The sequence below is a fragment of the Scyliorhinus torazame genome, chromosome 2 (assembly GCF_047496885.1).
Source record: "Scyliorhinus torazame isolate Kashiwa2021f chromosome 2, sScyTor2.1, whole genome shotgun sequence".
NCBI classification, from domain to species: Eukaryota; Metazoa; Chordata; class Chondrichthyes; order Carcharhiniformes; family Scyliorhinidae; genus Scyliorhinus; species Scyliorhinus torazame.
The window spans coordinates 152,111,584-152,129,740 of NC_092708.1; the positions used below are offsets into that span (position 1 = coordinate 152,111,584).

Sequence of the window (18,157 nt, forward strand, 5' to 3'; positions counted from 1 at the left end):
GGCATGCCCAAAGCTTAAGAGGGTTTTGGCAGGGTTTTGCTAAGGCCACGGTACTAAAAGCACGGGTGGTGCCGAGTCCGGAGGTAGCGATCTTTGGAGTGTCGGAAGAGCCGGGAGTGCAGGGGGCGAAAGAGGCTGACGTCTTGGCCTTTGCCTCCCTAGTAGCCCGGAGACGGATCTTGTTAATGTGGAGGGACTCGAAGCCCCGGACTGTAGAGACCTGGGTTAGTCGCCTTGCTTATGGACAATAGCAGGAAAATAAAAGTGTTCAGGCTTGTCTCCCTCTGCTGACCGTCACACCTTTTACGGTCATGAAATCATCTAACTCTGTGAAATGGCATCATTTATTTAGCCCTGATCCTAGTCTAATGCACAATAATACTGGTAATTAGTCACCTCTTATATACTTGCAGATTAATTATGTTCATCATTAAAAGTGTAAAAACATTACTGCATATTCAGAACATAGCATGAACAATGAAAGAAAGTTTGAAACAGCAGTGGCTAGAGTAGTATTACTAAATTAGAGCCAAGAAAGGCAGTGAAGTAGACAGAAATTGAAAGCTGGAAGATAGACCCAGGTCACCTATTATACCCGCGGGTGCACAAGTTTCCCAACTATGGAATAGTATTTACATTTTGGACAGATTGATGTCCCAAAGCAGTGATTCCCAACCTGTGGTCTGTGGACCACTGGGAGTCCGTAAGAGTACTGCAGATGGTCCATGGAAAGAAAACTACAATTATGTGTATCTCATATGTATCATAATCGATGTTACGTTATTATTCGCAATGGCATTTGCTTCACAAACATCCTTGTGTAATATAATCCACAATGCATTTGTGAGTGGGCATCATAAAATATTAGAAATAGCTACGCTTTTCATACTTGTTGAGATAAAAGTTTGACCCCCATCGGCCATAGGCAATTTAAAATATAACGTGGCAAAAGGTTTGCGTACATTGTGATCCACAAAAGCTTTTGATGACCATCTATGGGCCGCATAAAGGAAAAGGTTGGGAACTGCTGGAATAGAGAGAAGGGTTGTTAAAGGAAATAAATTGTTTGGAATGAATTGGAAAACAAGTTAGCTGGATGCAGATATAGCAATGGAGAGAGTATTGATGTTCCATTTAAGGTCCAAAAAGATCGTGCAGCTAACAATATTAATAGATGAGGAAGGTACGAAGATACAGTTATTGGTTTTACAACAAGAGATAGGGAGAACACTGCCTTAAGGACCCGTTGAAAGTTCCTGAGCAGTGATTTACTTGGGAAAATCAACTGGCAAAGCAAATTAACCAGAGGTTGTATTGAGCTTGAGTCAAAACACCACAACACAAACTGGCCATCTGACCCAGCGTGGCATCCTCGACAAGGAATCTGTGGCATGTGTGAGGAGGACAAGTAGCAGCAATTTAACCAATCAAATTGAAGATACCATTGCGCCAGCCGCAATGGGTGCAATGCGTTCCGAGCCCCAAATCAGGCACCGCGCCGATAGTGGTCACCCTACCAGTTCCACCCAGCGCGATTTGGATCTCACCCTCACTGACACAATCAGGATGAACTTAACCCCCATACAATGGGTGGGTTGTGGTTAAGTGAGATGTTAAAACTTTTTAAATAATCAATCTGTCCATTTTCAGGGTGGCAGAGGCAGGACATGGGGTACCTAAATTATGAGGAGTTTGGACAGAGTAGAAAGGGATAAAATGTTCCCATTCATGAGAGGATTGAGAATGAGAGGGTAAAGGTTTAGGGCAAAATTCAGCAACCCCTTTGTGCTGGGCGCAGAGCTGGGCTCAACGGGTGAATTGCGCGCGAGCCCTAAATCGGGCTCCGCACCAGATCGCTCACGAGTCACCTGACTCACTCCGCTCAGCGCAATCTGGATCTCACCCGGACTACAGAAAGATAGGCTAAATGAGCTGTCGTTGAATTCACCTGGTGCCCGGGACTTATTGACCATGCCTCGGAGACCTTGCCTGGGCATTGACCAGGCGTAATGGCACCTGGGGGGAAGGGGGGGGGGGTCTCCCAGGCTATTAAAGACCCCTGGGTGGTTGGGGACAAGGCTGGATGGCATCTTGGCACTCCCCTAGCACCCAGGTGCCAGGTTGGCACTGCCAGGGGCCTCGCCAATGTTGGGGGTTGGGATCATAAAAGCAGGGGGAAGTCCTGAAAGGTGTGGAGGGGGGGGGGGGGGGGAAAGAGAGAGAGAGAAACAGATTGGGCCTGCCGCACAAAGCCCTGGGGCGGGATTCTTCGAGCCTCTGCGCCAAAAATCGCGATTGGCCCAGGGGCAGAGAATGGGCGTCAAACCTGAGGTCGGGTCCGACGCCGCTCCTGCGATTTTCTAGGGGCCGCCAATCACGCGTGCGGTTGACGCGGCGCTGGTTGGGGGTCATTGAAAGAGGCCACCACGGCGATTCACCGAATGCAGCTAGCCAAGTTCCCGACGGCATGGTTCTCTCATGGTCCCACCTGTCGGGAACGCGGCATGGCGACTGCAGACTCAATTCGCGGTCGCCCTGTTGGGGTGTGGGGGAAATCCTTCACTGGGGGAGGGGGGGGGGGGCACCGATCGGCGTGCGTGCACGATCTGGGGGGGGGGGGGGGGGGGGGGGGGCTATCTTCTTGGTGCCGGTTCGCGGTGTGGGCCCGCCATGTCGCGCGGGCGGCCAACTCAGGCCGCCGTCCTGCGCATGCGTGGACCCCCCCCACCGGAGGTGCAGGGCCCAGTATCGACAGCCAGAGCAGCGAGGAGCACTCCGGGGCCCTGCTAGCCCCCTTCAGGTTAGTGAATCGCTCCGGACTTTCTTCAGGAAAATCCGGAGTGATTCGACCGCGTTTTTTTGCAGGCGTGGAGACATAGCCCCATCTGTGGAGAATCCCGCCCTTGATCTGCGAGGAGCCTTTCTAGGAAATCCCTCTAAGTTTGGCCTCGGCAGAGAGAAACTCTCCGAGGCCAAAAGGAGCAGTGCGTTGGATAGCAGGATGTTTTGTGGTCTCTCTCCCCCCTCTCCACCCACCCTCCCCCACCCCCACCTTTCAGGCCCCCTCTGCCTTCAGTCCACTGAATTGCACCCTTAAAGTAATTGGTACAAGAAGCAACTTAAGGAAAAATCTTTTCACACAGCGAACAGTTAAGGTCTGGAATGCACTGCCGGAGAGTGTTGTGGGGGTAGGTTCAAACGAGGCATTCAAAAGGGAATTAGACCATTATCTGAAAAGGGAGAAGGCGGGGAAATAGCACAAGATTAATTGCTCCTCGGAGAGCTGAGGTAGACATGCTGTGCCAAATGGGTTTCTTCTGCGCTGCAACAGTTTTGTGATTCTCTGAACCCATTCCCACGAAAGTTGGTCACTTAAATATTCTAATGAGGCTAGAAGCCTCAAATTTAACTTGGTTTGCTGGCTGGGTTTCCTAAGCTTCAGGATACAGTATCTGAAAGTCAGGGGGGAGAGGGCAAGTGCTTTTACAGCACTGTGAGCCAGGAGGAGCAGGGGTACTTCCCTTCGGCCCTGAAGCTTAGTTACTTGCTTTGGATTTTGAACTGCCTCTCTCTTCCATCAGACCACTCCTACCCCACCCCCAAGGGAAATCGACACATCCCAGTAGAAACCTGCTCCCATCCAACTGGAAGCCAAGCCTGTCAATCAGTCGTCTGGATGAGGATCCTTGCAAAATAAAGTAATCATGGTGTGGAGTCAATGCTCCATAGTGGTGGGAAAATCAATTTTTCCAGGGTTACTGACTGAATGCAGCCTCCCCTCCCCCCACCATGTGACTCAGAGTGTAAACCAGGATATACAAGTCAAGAAGTATGAATTAATTTAAATCATGAACAGAAAGTGAAAAAAGGGATAAAAGATTGGGTTAAGAGAGATACATATCTGGGAGAGGGGTACAAATAACATTTTCTAACACTAATTTCTGAGGGAATTAAATTTTCAGAGCTAATCCTGTTTGTTTGACAGTAATTGTAACTGCTAAAAAATTCAGTTACACCTGATTGCACCATCCCTAACCCTTTCTGCTGTGTTTACTAAGGACTATATCGATAAGTAGCACAGCTTCACACATTTATGTGCATTTCAGTGCCAATCTATCAGCGAAGTAGCTATAAGTGCAGCCAGAGGGGCAGTAGGACAATTTAGACAGCAACCTCAGGATTTCTGCTTTTGACTGCATACATACCTAGTACGGAGGTTGCTGTCCGATTTACTTCATAATTATGGTGAACGCTGGTAATGCAAAATCTGCGCTAATATTCAGTCTGCTGTCCAGACCTGAAGTGGGAAATGGTGTGTATTGTTACAGAGTGTCATTTTGAGTACAGAGTTTTCTCATAAGCCTTTCTCCTATGTAATTGTTTCACTGGCGTCTGCTCTGGCAAGGGTTCGAAGCATGTGCGGAGACTTTGGCGGGTTTTTCAATCTGCAAGAGGTGACCTGTAACCAAGACTTGTTTTACCAGAGCTCGTGTTTTCATAGTTACTACTATTACTACAGTTCTGCTACGAGTTAGTTATTGTCAAACTTTGTTATTTATTTATATAAAAAGGTTATTTCATTTAAAGCATTTGACTATCTACTTTGTGGTCTCAAATTACCACCGGTATTATTTGCATTAATACCCTGTGGAAAATGTAGACACAATTTAAGACAACTTTTTTTTTTAATGTAAGCCAGGTTGGTAAACATTCAAAATACCTCAAAGAGTGATTCTAGGTTTATTGCTTAATTTCTGTTTAGGAGAATTTCATTTGTGATCAGTTACTTCTGGGAAAAAGGGGAAATCCAGCTTGACTGCTGCAAAAGGGGAACAAAACATGGGTCTTTACTTGATAAGAGCCATTAGCTAAACTCAAATACTTTTGATGCAGAATCATTGGGTGGAATTTTCCACGCAACCTGCCCCATGTTTGGTGGCGACAGCGGGATCTTTTGGTCCCGCCATTGTCAATGCATTTCCTGTTGAATGCATCCCCCCTCGCCACCAGGAACCTTGTGGCAGGGGTGTGCCATCAGTGGGATTGAATAGCCTGCCAGTGTGAACAGCCGTAAAATTCTGACCATTATTTCTGTGTTTAAGTGCTCAGAATTATTTACACTCTTCAATGTTCAAACAGTACAAACAGAAGGGATAAGATGCAAAACAGTATCAATAATTAGGCTTAGCTGAAGGATCTATTTAAGATGGTGTTTTCCAATTGCCATTTCACCTTGATACAATGGAGATTTGTTCAGCCAGCTCAGTAAACAGACACACCTAAATTTTTTGGCTTGGTTCCATACATACGAATCCAATATGGTGGGGATGAGTAAAGTAGTTCTCAGAGAGTTTTCACCCAAGAAAAACAATTGTAGTTTTAATTCCTATTTAAGCTAACCAATTCTAGCTAAAAAGAGCTGGAGGAAGGTTAGAGATCAAATTTTTGGATTCCTGCCTAGCTAAGAGTAGAGCTATAAAGAAGCACCTTGCCAAGTAATCTGTATCTCAGGAAAGTCAGACTTCATCAGTAAGGGTGCTCTGTTGATTGAGAACCAAGCTGTTTTAACGAACCTCCTGGTCAGAGTGTATTTAGCTTAACAGGCACAGTGAGGTGTACTTTGTTACATTCCATGTCTTAGAAATAAGGTGATAATTATTTGTTTGTAAACTAAGTCATCTCCTCGATGACCTTGCCTCACTGAAGAGGTCACAGGCAGCCTCTCGGAGAAGCACGCAGTGACATGTTCAGCTTTAGTATTCACTTCATGGAGCAAAGGGTTTCATTGTTGCGATCCCTGGATTATGCTACTGTATGATTAGATACAGAGTAGTAAAGATAAATTCTTGGCCATAAAAGACATGGGATTCATTTCTAAGAGAAACCAAAGTGAATATCTAAAGCAGACCCAAATTTGTAACAGATATATAGGCTAAATAATACTGGGAAGCTGTGGGAAATTCATGGTGACAGAGAATACAACAGTACCAAAATGTTATTGTGGAGAATGTTGGTATAACTTTCTTTTGACTTGTGAGTTAGGTTTCACCCGATCATGCAATAAACCGTTCCATAACTTTTACCCTCCAGCTCTTTATTCTAGCGTAGTCTGAAAGACAAATCTGCTCCCAGTTTAAAAAGCACATTATCGTCCAAATTGATATTTTTATATCTTTTAAAAGACAAAACTCATGCCTCTGACCTGAGCTGACTGTTGGGACAGAATAGAGAATCCATTACTGACTCACCATTCTCAGATCGATCCACCCAGGTAAAAGTAATGGCACCATCTCTGCTGCTCTCACTGAACCGTAATAAAAATGTACCAGATGGTTTATCCTTCAGTAAAGCACGTTCCTTTTCCTTGCTTACAAATCCCACAATGTACCTGATGAAACATATATAAAACATGTTGATTTGGACAACTTTACATAATAGAATTTCACTGTGCAAAGATTAAAGCTATTTTTCTTCCCTTTTCTCCCTCCTATTCTGAAAGTGCAAAGTCTCATTGATGTATGGTACCATGACTGCTGGGAAACCACAGGTAACAAAAAGTCATCCAGACTCGAAACATTAGCTCCATTCTCTCTCCACAGATGCTGTCAGACTTGCTGAGATGGTCCAGCATTTTTGTTTTTTGTTTCAAATTCCAGCATCCACAGTAATTTGCTTTGATCTGAACTATTTTTCATGTATGGGCCCAGGCATTCAGCATCAAAAAGCCTTTCTATGGAGGGTACCACAGCTGAGTTGCATGCACTTTCCAGCAGGAACTTATGGATAACCATCAAGAACAACTAGCTTAAACAAAAACAGAAAATACTGGACAATCTCAGCAAGTCTGACAGCATCTGTGGAGAAAAAGGAGCTAATGTTTCAAGTCTGGATGACTCTTTATCAAAGCTGGCCGTCTTCTCTCAAACTCAAGCATGGGATAAATGATATGGCTGGGTTTATCAAGTTGGAAAGGATAAAGTTTGCCTTGAGAGGGTCTGCGCAGGGGTTCTACAGGCGGTGGCAACCGTTCCTAGATCATCTCGCGGAGCGATAGATGAATGTCGGATAGCAGCAACAGCAGCCCAGAGGGGAGGGGGGGGGAGAGAGGGAGGGAGGGGGGGGGGGGGAGAAAGGGGGGTTCCTGTGGGGGACATGTGAGCAAGAAAGCACATGAATGATCCGGAAACTGACATGTACGGGAAGAATCCAATGTACAAAGTTCTGTATTTTATTGACTTGCCATGTTCTTGTCTTGCCACGCGAGTTCTTTTTCTTTTCTTTGTTATGGGCGGGGGGGGGTTTGTTTGTAAGGTGGAAAATATTGTTATTGAAAAATTCTTAATAAAAATATATTTAAAAAAAAACAATTAAGCCAATGGGTCCACAGTACAATACTATTCACACTTTGCATAAATTGCCTTGTTTTGGATTGCCATCCATGATGAATTTCATCCCCACTGTATGTTCTGAGGTGGGCATTAGGACCCATTGCTGGAGCAATGCAAATTAAACTTAACTCTGCATTTAACCTGTGTTATACTTGCCCTGACAATGCTCCTACAGTGTTGCAACCTACCAAAATAAATATATTACATTTCCTCTCATTTAAATGTTTCACTTTGAAGACTATATAAACGTAAACGTTATAGCAGACTATATAAACACTATGGGGGAGGGAAGAGGAGACAGCATGTACAAAATAAAAATTTATTCCAGCGCGATCCAGAATAGACTTGTCACGTAGATTTTCAGAAGCTATTTAATTCATTTCTGAGATTGAGAATACATGGAATCAAAGGCAAATAACCCAAATGGATTGGTAAAAGAAAATGTAAACAGTGATAAGCCATGAAAAAAACTATTAGGTGGACTGAAACTAATGGAGCTCCTCAGAAACTATTCTGAGCCCCGTGATGTTGGCATTACTCAGAAATGATATGAAAATTAGTACTTCCAGTATCATAAAATGTATATTGTTGCAGGTTTATTTGACAGAGCGGCCTGGAAAAATACATGGGCAGGCTAAGGAATTGAAATGATCCAGGATGTTATCAACAAGGGTAATCAAGGGCAGCAGGGTGGCGCAGTGGTTAGCACTGCTGCCCCATGACGGCAGGAACCCGGGTTCGATTCCGACCTCGGGTAACTGTCTGTGTGGAGTTTGCACATTCTTCCCATGTCTGCGTGGGTTTCCTCCAGGTATTCCGGTTTCTTCCCACAGTCCAAAGATGTGCAGGTTAGTTGGATTGGGAGCTAAATTGCTCCTTAGGGTGTAGTTGCAGGAATGGGGCAGGGGATTGTGCCTAGGTGGGGTGGTCTTTCGGAGGGTTGGTGCAAACTCAATGGGCCAAATGGCCTCCTTCTGCACTGTAGGAATTCTATGGCATCTACTATGACATCTCCACATGTCTGCGTGGGTCTGACTTCCGGGTGCGTCTATGCAGAGCTAGGTCGCATATTCGGTAGCTCCCGCTTGGAACGGACTTTTGGGCTCTTTTACAGGGCCCCCACAGCATTTGTTTGACATTTCCCGGTGTGGCAAGAAGACTGCAGCATTCCCCTGACAGTGTCCCCCAGGAATGTTATGTCTTTTGGCTACTAGATCCGGCAGAAACAGTAAAAGATTTGGCTTTGGCTGCAGGTTTAGACAAAAGCCTCTTCCGGCATGCAGGCGGGGGAAGGGCAAGCTTAAAGCTGCAATCTGACTTGACTCTATCAAAGGTGAATTCTAGCAGCAGAGGGAACAACTGTGAAAAGATCTACCAAGGCCATTGAAGAAGCAGGGGCGAGGCTTCCGGTGGCGGCCATGGAGGAGTAGGTCGCGCATTCGGCAGCTCCAGTCTGGAACTGACTCTCAGACCTTTTTCAGGAGTTTCCATAGACTTTTTAAACGGCCAGAAGTGTAACGGCCAAAGGAGCGGCACTGGAGCAACGGGAGAAGCGAGGGAAAGAAAACAAAATGGCGGCGGCCAGGGACAAAGGGGAGCTGCAGGAGTTCATCAAGCGCTGCTTCGAGGAGCAGCGCGAGGAGATGCGCAAGGAGATGTTGGCGCCTATGCTTTCGGCAATTGAAGGACTCGGGATCACCCAGAAGGCCCACGAAGCTAAGATCCAGGAGGTACAGAAAAGAGTCAGTCAGAACGAGGACAAGCTCGTGGGCCTGGCGGTGAGAGTGGAGCAGAACGAGGCGCTACACAAGAGGTGGGCGGGAAGACTCGAAGACCTGGAGAACAGGTCGAGGAGAAAGAATCTGCGAATCCTGGGTCTCCCTGAGGGAGTGGAGGGGGCTGATGCCGGGGCATACCCGAGCACGATGCTCGAGGCGATGATGGGCACGAAGGCCCCTTCGAGGCCGCTGGAGTTGGACGGGGCACATCGGGTGCTGGCGAAGAAGCGATGGTGGTGAGGTTCCACCAGTTCACGGACAGAGAGTGGGTCCTGAGATGGGCCAAGAAGGAGCGGAGCAGTAAGTGGGACAATGCAGAGGTCCGAATATACCCGGACTGGAGCACGGAGGTTGCAAAGCGGAGAGCGGGTTTCAACCGGGCCAAAGCGGCATTGTACCGGAAAGAAGTGAAATTCGGAATGCTGCAGCCAGCGCGACTGTGGGTCACATACAAGGTCCAACACTATTACTTCGAAACGCCTGAAGAGGCGTGGACCTTTGTACAAGCCGAAAAGTTGGACTCTAACTGAGGGTTTGTGAGGGTAGGGGGGATGTTTGAGGTTTGATGTGTGATGGTTGTTGTATATAGGGGGTCAATCACGCGCAGGAAATGTTACATGGGCTGGGGGAGAGAGACAAGGCCGCGACAGGAGCTGCGCCAGAGGGGGCGGAGCGGGCTTTGGAAAGCGCGGGGTGTTTTCCCGCACGCGGGAAGAAAGTCTGGAAGGGGAACAAAGGAATGGATATGGATTGGGAGACTCCCACGCGGGGAGGTCAATGGGACAACGGGGGAAGCCGGGGTCAGCAGGCGTCAGCTGACTTACGGGAGTGACATGGGGGGAGCAAAAAAGCTAGACAGGGGTCTAGCGGGGGGGGGGTTGCTGCTGCATCGGCCGAAAGGGAATGGGACACAGAAGAGGTGGTCGGGACGGGGGTCCCCCCTCTGGGGGACTGGAGGGTGAGGGAGGCGTGGACACAGGACTGGCCCAGAAAAGGAGATTAGTCGGCGGGGCGTGGGGGGGTGAGAGCCCCTCCAATCCGGCTGATAACGTAGAATGTGAGGGGCCTGAATGGGCCGGTGAAGAGGGCTCGAGTGTTCGCGCACTTAAAGGGACTGAAGGCGGACGTGGCCATGCTCCAAGAGACACACCTGAAGGTGGCGGACCAGGTCAGGCTAAGAAAGGGATGGGTAGGACAGGTATTCCACTCGGGACTGGACATGAAGAATAGAGGGGTGGCAATATTGGTGGGAAAGCGGGTGTCATTTGAGGCCAAGACTATTGTAGTGGACAATGGAGGGCGATATGTAATGGTGAGCGGTAGGCTGCAAGGGGTGTGGGTGGTGTTGCTAAACGTATACGCCCCGAACTGGGATGATGCAGGATTCATGAAGCGCATGTTGGGGTGCATTCCGGACCTGGAGATAGGAGGCCTTATAATGGGAGGGGACTTCAATACAGTGTTGGATCCAGGACTAGACCGCTCCAAATCAAGGACTGGAAAGAGGCCGGCGGCGGCCAAGGTACTTAGGGGGTTTATGGATCAGATGGGGGGAGTGGACCCATGGCGGTTTGCAAGGCCGCAGGCCAGGGAATTTTCTTTCTTCTCCCATGTACACAAAGCCTACTCCCGGATAGATTTCTTTGTTCTGGGTAGGGCGCTCATCCCGAGGGTGGAGGGGACGGAGTATTCGGCTATAGCTGTTTCGGACCATGCCCCACACTGGGTGGAACTGGAGCTGGGAGAGGAGAGGGACCAACGCCCGTTGTGGCGGCTGGATGTGGGACTGCTGGCGGACGAGGTGGTGTGTGGGAAGGTGAGGGGGTGTATCGAAAGGTACTTGGAGGCCAACGACAACGGGGAGGTGCGGGTGGGGGTGGTATGGGAGGCGTTGAAGGCGGTGATCAGGGGAGAGCTAATTTCCATTAGGGCTCATAGGGAGAAGACAGAGGGTATGGAAAGGGAGAGGTTAGTGGGGGAGATTTTGAGAGTGGACAGGAGATACGCAGAGGCCCCGGAGGAAAGATTACTTGGGGAAAGACGACGGCTCCAGACGGAGTTTGACCTGTTGACCACAGAGAAGGAGGAGGCACAGTGGAGGAAAGCGCAGGGGGCGACCTACGAGTATGGGGAAAAGGCTAGTTGGATGCTGGCACACCAGCTCCGTAAGAGGATGGCAGCGAGGGAAATAGGGGGAGTCACAGATGGAAGGGGAGCCACGGTTTGGAATGCGACGAAAATAAACGAGGTATTCAAGGCCTTTTATGAAGAGCTGTACAGATCCCAGCCCCCAGCGGGGGAAGAGGGGATGAGACGATTCCTAGATCAGCTGAGATTCCAGAGGGTGGAGGAGCAAGAGGTGGCTGGTTTGGGGGCACCAATTGGGTTGGAGGAGCTGAGCAAGGGTTTGGGGAGCATGCAGGCGGGGAAGGCCCCGGGACCGGACGGATTCCCGGTGGAGTTCTACAGGAAGTACGCAGACCTGTTGGCCCCGCTACTGGTGAGGACCTTTAATGAGGCAAGAGAGGAGGGGACCCTGCCCCTGACAATGTTGGAAGCGACAATTTCTTTGATCCTAAAGCGGGACAAGGACCCACTGCAATGTGGATCGTACAGGCCGATCTCACTCCTCAATGTGGATGCAAAGTTGCTGGTAAAAGTGCTGGCCACGAGGATCGAGGACTGTGTCCCGGGGGTAATCCACGAGGACCAGACGGGATTTGTAAAGGGCAGGCAACTAAACACCAATGTGCGGCGGCTCTTAAACGTGATAATGATGCCATCGGAGGAGGGAGAGGCGGAGATAGTGGCAGCTATAGACGCGGTGAAGGCCTTTGACCGAGTAGAGTGGGAGTACCTCTGGGAGGTGCTGCGCAGGTTTGGGTTCGGGTTAGGGTTTATCAATTGGGTTAAGCTCCTTTACAGAGCCCCGATGGCAAGTGTAGTGACGAACCGGCGGAGGTCGGAGTACTTTCGACTGTACCGAGGGACGAGGCAGGGGTGCCCGCTGTCCCCCCTGTTGTTCGCATTGGCGATCGAACCATTGGCCATGTCATTGAGGGAGTCTAATAAATGGAAGGGGGTGGTCCGAGGGGGAGAAGAGCATCGGGTGTCGCTATATGCGGATGACCTGTTGCTGTACGTGGCGGATCCAATGGAGGGGATGGTGGAGGTCATGCAGACTCTAAGGGAGTTTGGGGAGTTTTCGGGCTATAAGCTCAATGTAGGGAAGAGTGAACTCTTTGTATTACAGGCGGGGGACCAAGAAAGAGGGATAGGGGACCTACCGCTGAGGAGGGCGGAGGGGAGCTTTCGGTATCTGGGGATCCAGATAGCCAGGAGTTGGGAGACCCTACATAAACTGAATCTGATGAGGTTGGTGGAGCAAATGGAGGAGGATTTCAAAAGATGGGACATGTTACCGCTCTCGCTGGTGGGTAGAGTGCAGTCGGTCAAAATGGTGGTCCTTCCGAGGTTTCGGTTTGTGTTTCAGTGCCTTCCCATCGTGATCACTAAGGCCTTTTTTAAGAGAGTAGGCAGGAGTATTATGGGGTTTGTGTGGGCGAATAAGACGCCGAGAGTAAGGAGAGGGTTCCTGGAACGCAGAAGGGACCGAGGAGGGTTGGCGCTGCCAAACCTGGGAGCTACTACTGGGCAGCAAATGTGGCGATGATCCGCAAGTGGGTTATGGAGGGAGAGGGGGCGGCATGGAAGAGGATGGAGGTGGCGTCCTGTAAAGGAACGAGCCTGGGGGCGTTGGTGACGGCACTGCTGCCGCTCTCGCCGACAAAGTATACCACGAGCCCGGTGGTGGCCGCAACGCTAAGGATCTGGGGCCAGTGGAGACGGCACCGGGGTGCAATGGGAGCATCGGTGTGGTCCCCGATCAGGGGTAACCACCGGTTTGTCCCGGGGAAGGTGGACGGGGGGTTCCAGATCTGGCATCGGGCGGGGATTGGAAGAATGGGGGACCTGTTCATCGACGGGACGTTTGCGAGCCTTGGGGCACTGGAGGAGAAGTTCGAGTTACCCCCGGGAAATGCCTTTAGATATATGCAGGTGAGGGTTTCTGTGAGGCGACAGGTGAGGGAATTCCCGTTGCTCCCGGCACAAGAAGTTCAAGATACGGTGATCTCGGGTGTATGGGTCGGGGAGAGCAAGGTGTCGGAAATACACCAGGAGTTGAAAGAAGAGGGGGAAGCGCTGGTAGAAGAGTTGAAGGGTAAATGGGAGGAGGAGCTGGGGGAGGAGATCGAAGAAGGTCTGTGGGCTGATGCCCTAGGTAGGGTTAATTCCTCCTCCTAGTGTGCCAGGCTCAGCCTGATACAATTTAAGGTGGTTCACAGAGCTCACTTGACGGGGGTGAGGTTGAGCAGGTTCTTTGGGGTGGAGGACAGATGTGGAAGGTGCTCAGCCAGCCCGGCGAACCATGTCCATATGTTTTGGTCATGCCCGGCACTGGAGGGGTTCTGGAGAGGAGTGGCGGGAGCAATATCTCAGGTGGTGAAAGTCCGGGTCAAGCCAAGCTGGGGGCTAGCAATATTTGGAGTAGTGGACTAGCCGGGAGTGCAGGAGGCGAAAGAGGCCGGTATTCTGGCCTTTGCGTCCCTACTAGCCCGGCGAAGGATCTTGCTAATGTGGAAGGAGGCGAAGCCCCCCCCAGCCTGGAGGCCTGGATAAATGATATGGCTGGGTTCATAAAGTTGGAGAGGATTAAGTTCGCCTTGAGTGGATCTGCGCAGGGGTTTTACAGGCGGTGGCAACCGTTCCTAGACTATCTCGCGGAGCGTTAGAGGAAGGTCGGTCAGCAGCAGCAGCAACCTTGGGGGAGTGGGGGGGCGTCCTGCAAGGGGGGGGGGGGGAAAAGAGGGGGGACTGCCTGGGAGGGTGGATGAGCAAGAGATAACATGAAGGGTTGGGGAAACTGGCACGTACAGGTGAGGGCCAGTGTACAAAGCTGTGTAAATATATCATTTTGCCATGTATATATCTTGCTCTGCGTGTTTTCTCGTTTATTTTTGTTACGGGTGGGGGGGGTTATTGTTTGTAAGGGAGAAAAATTGTGTTAAAAAACTTGAATAAATATATATTTTTAAAAAATGTCTGCGTGGGTCTCACCCCATAACCCAAAGACGTAGAATAGGTGGATTGACCATTGCCCCTTAATTGGAAAAAAATAATTGGGTACTCTAAATTTATATAAAAAGAGCAAGGGTAATCAAGTAGTGACTTGCATCAATAAAACCATTGCATTAGAGGTCAAAACAGAAAGGTCATCAACCTGAACTCTGTTTCTCTCCATAGATGCTGCCTGACCTGCTCCTGCTGAGTACTTGCAGCATTATTTTGTTTTTATTTCAGATTACAGCATCTGCAGTGTTTGGCTTTTGTGTATTAAATGGCCACGATGTATTGAAAATTACCCAGGAAAAAGTGATTGGCGACGAGGATTGAGTGTGCACAGGAGCCAAGTCATCCAATATTCAAAGGCATGGATATACAACAGCTTAGTTAATGTGTCAGAGAACTAGAGGAAACAACAGCACAATGAACTGACTGAGTACCTGGTTAAGAATAGGAAAGAAGGTTGTAAGGGTAATCACAAGGCATGGATAGTCAAAAATACTAGACAAGTAAGTTTGAGTACAATCAGTACAATCATGGAAATGTCATCCATCAAATGCAACAGATGAGGATCAAATAATGTAGAACATTACAGATTCAAGGTCAGATTAATTCTAGAGGGTTTCTGTAGAGGAGTGGGGATTACGGTCACCTCACACAGGACGTACCCGATTCGCAACCTGACAGCTATTCATTCAAGTTATCCTTAACCCCGAGAGACTGCCTAAGAAGAATGTGGTGATATGCATCACTAAGTACACAAGGGGTTAATGTAAATACACTTAGACTAGATAAATACTAGAGGGAGCACCAGAGACATCATGACACACAGACATTCAACCAATAGGCCAGTAAGATAGGACACGACCAATGGGCAGTCACGACACACACAGAGGTGACACTACCACAAGGGGGGGCATTACACCAACCCATATATAAGGACACAGCACACATGATCTTGCTCTTTCCAGTGGAGACACTTAGTGAGTACAGACAGGGTTGATTGAAACCCACCACGTGGATTGTAGCACGTAGCAGGATTAACAGGAGAGTCGAATCCAAGAAGGAGAATTGTTCATAGTTTAATAAATGTGTTAAAGCTATCTCCAAGTCTGAACCTTCCTTTGTCAGAGTGTACAACAAGGAAGCAGCTTATGCCACATCAAGAGCATAACAAAACAAAGAAGACTAACTGTAGTAATTAAGACGTCAGCATTACTGTTAAACCAGCACTGCACAAAGACATCTCTGTAATAATCATCATTATTTGTTTTTTTAATTACCCATCTATCCATAAAGCCAAAAGGTGTTTCTTGATGAGTTCCAGGATTCCATCTAACCACAACCAGAAACTGAATCTATTAGGGAGATTCTCCTGTAAATGAAACCAAAGAAAATGACCAGAATTTGTAAACGTAGCACACAGTGGTTCTGCAGGTTATTGAAGTTTACAACTACTCAAAGCCTTCCTGTTTTATTGGAACATCTTTATTGGAACACATGCATAAAAGTTTATCACAAGATTAGGAATGCAACATATGCTCAAACACAAAGAAATGCCATTTGCTTCTTAACAACTTGCAGTAATAGAGTATGTTTTACAGACAAAAATATCCTAAAGTGTTTCACAGGGATTTTGAGAGAAAAAATGGAACACTGAGCCAAAGATGCAATAGCTGGACCTCACTATTGGACCAACTGCTCCAAATGGCGGCCTGATAGTGGGATTCGCAAAGGAATCCCTCACAATGCATACATTGTGCATACATCTGCATGGCAGGGGCTAGTGAATCGGATCTCAGCACCCACTCCCAGTGCGAGCGCAAATCAGAGGCAATTCATCTCTGGGAGTAAAATATAGTCTCAAGAGAGCCTGCCAAAAGAGAGCCCCCCCCCCCCCCCCCCATAAGAGGGCCCCCAATAAGAGAGATCCCCATAAGAGAGATCCCCATAAGAGAGATCCCCATAAGAGAGCGCCCCATCACAGTGAAAGGAGAATTTGAATCAGAGAGCAGTTCATCTGAAACTACAGCATTATGTTTTTGGTGCATTAATGTACTGAGCAATGAACTTGTGCTAACATCATTTCATTACAAAAGAAAGGTGAAATATTGAACACATTTATTAATTTTCAATTGCATATCATTGATCAAAGGAGGAAATTCTGTGACAGATGGTAGCTAAGCACATCTCAGACTTCCGACCTAACATTAAATGTCGAGGTGAATATGCACAGTTGCTAAGAATAATGTTCATAGCACTGCAGTAATATGTAAGTTGCACTCTCCAATCCTGGAGTGCAGGTATGATTGAGATTCTTATATTCCAAAGTTCAAAATGGCACATAACACGAGCAAAACAAAGACACCAATTAGACCTTTAATAATATGACAATACAGTTTAAATATACTTGCCTTACAGAACTTATTCCATGAAACGTGACAATCATTGTAACTCAGCTGTTGTCCTAGAAATTAGTAACAAAACAGCAAGTGAATATGTAAAATCAAAATTAAATATGATTTTGTAAAAATATTATTAATTCTAAACTGTAGTAATAAGTAAGTCTCTATAAACTGCTAACATGCACTAAGTTTAAAATCCACGATTTGGATATTAGGAATAACAGAGTGGAGACTTCTTGTGTACGATATGCAGTAAATCATAAATGAATTTTACAAATGAGTTTTTGATTTTATGGAAATCTTTCCCCCAGTGTACTGCGTACATTACAATTCCTTTGCAATTCATCATCAGAAAATAGCACATTTACTAAAAAATGGTCCCTCTTCAGAATCTTCCAGCCCCACCAGCAGCAGGAATCGAGGTGGACAGGGGCACATAATTTGGACAGAGGTGAAGTACTGGCAGCAGGATAAACTGTTGGAATTTTGTTCTCCTGACTTTCAAGGCAGGTTAAAGGTGGATCAAGCTTCCCAACAAACCATGTCAGAAATTCCATTGAAAGCATTAGCATCTCATGTTTGCTTATTAAAGGACACACCTCGCTTGATTTAAGTTCCTCTTCCAAATTAAGTTCTCCAGCAGTTAGAAGTTCGAACATTCAGTTTTATGAATGTTCAGTTCATTCAGTTTTATGACTGTATACAAGTGGTGTGCACTTGACACACTTCACCTCTTTCATGACTTTGATGATAATCCGTTAATGCTGATTTTGCTTTCTTGGAGAGGACTCATAATTTCACTCACATCAAGTGTTAATAGCAAAAGATGTGTCAAGGCTGGACACGGGAAGCAGGCTAAGCAGGGATGGGGTGAGGGAAAGGGTATCAGCTGTCAACGCTGAAGGGCGGGAAGGCACATGGAGGTGGATCGTAACAGGGTCTAAGATAATGGGGGGTGGAGTTCATGGGCGACAGAGGGGAGAGAAATAGTGATATTTGGGTGGGCCAAGGGGATGAGGAAGTTAGTGAGTGACAGGAGGAGGGCAGAAGGTGATGGGCCAATTCTAGAGGGTAGCACACACCATTTCTCAAATCTGACCTTGATCATGCAGTTAGTCAAATCAAAGTGAAATCCCTCAAAGTGCACAGAGCATCTTTTCAGGTGGGTGGCGTTCAAGGTTAGCACAAGTGGTGGACAAAGGGGACATCCTAATAATCATGAGGCAAGATGTCATGTTCTCTCTTTTGTGAAGCTCACACAATAACTGGTTTGTTCCCAATTCATGGGTCTCCCAATATCGAGATCCCAGCAAAGTGTGCAGCTTTCTATTCATTCCGTTCCATTTGTTATTGTCTGCAGTCAGAGACAGGGATGAAGTGAGGGTGGGAAATATTACACCAAAATGCCAGCCTAAATGATGTTAACTCTTGAAGTAGGGCTTGAAACAACCTTCAGATTCAG

At 47.7% G+C, this 18,157-nt stretch overlaps 1 protein-coding gene across 3 annotated transcripts in view; it reads right to left on the bottom strand.

Annotated features, from left to right (window-relative positions):
• Nucleotides 1–18,157, bottom strand: part of LOC140392817 (signal transducer and activator of transcription 4-like) — a 206,454-nt gene that overhangs the window by 14,047 nt on the left and 174,250 nt on the right. For all 3 annotated transcript variants that reach the window (XM_072478479.1, XM_072478489.1, XM_072478499.1), the window contains 3 exons: nt 16,705–16,757; nt 15,574–15,665; nt 6,249–6,388 (listed from right to left, as the gene is read on the bottom strand). In XM_072478479.1, the coding sequence (XP_072334580.1) occupies nt 6,249–6,388; nt 15,574–15,665; nt 16,705–16,757 (285 nt within the window). The remainder of the gene's footprint in view (nt 1–6,248; nt 6,389–15,573; nt 15,666–16,704; nt 16,758–18,157) is intronic.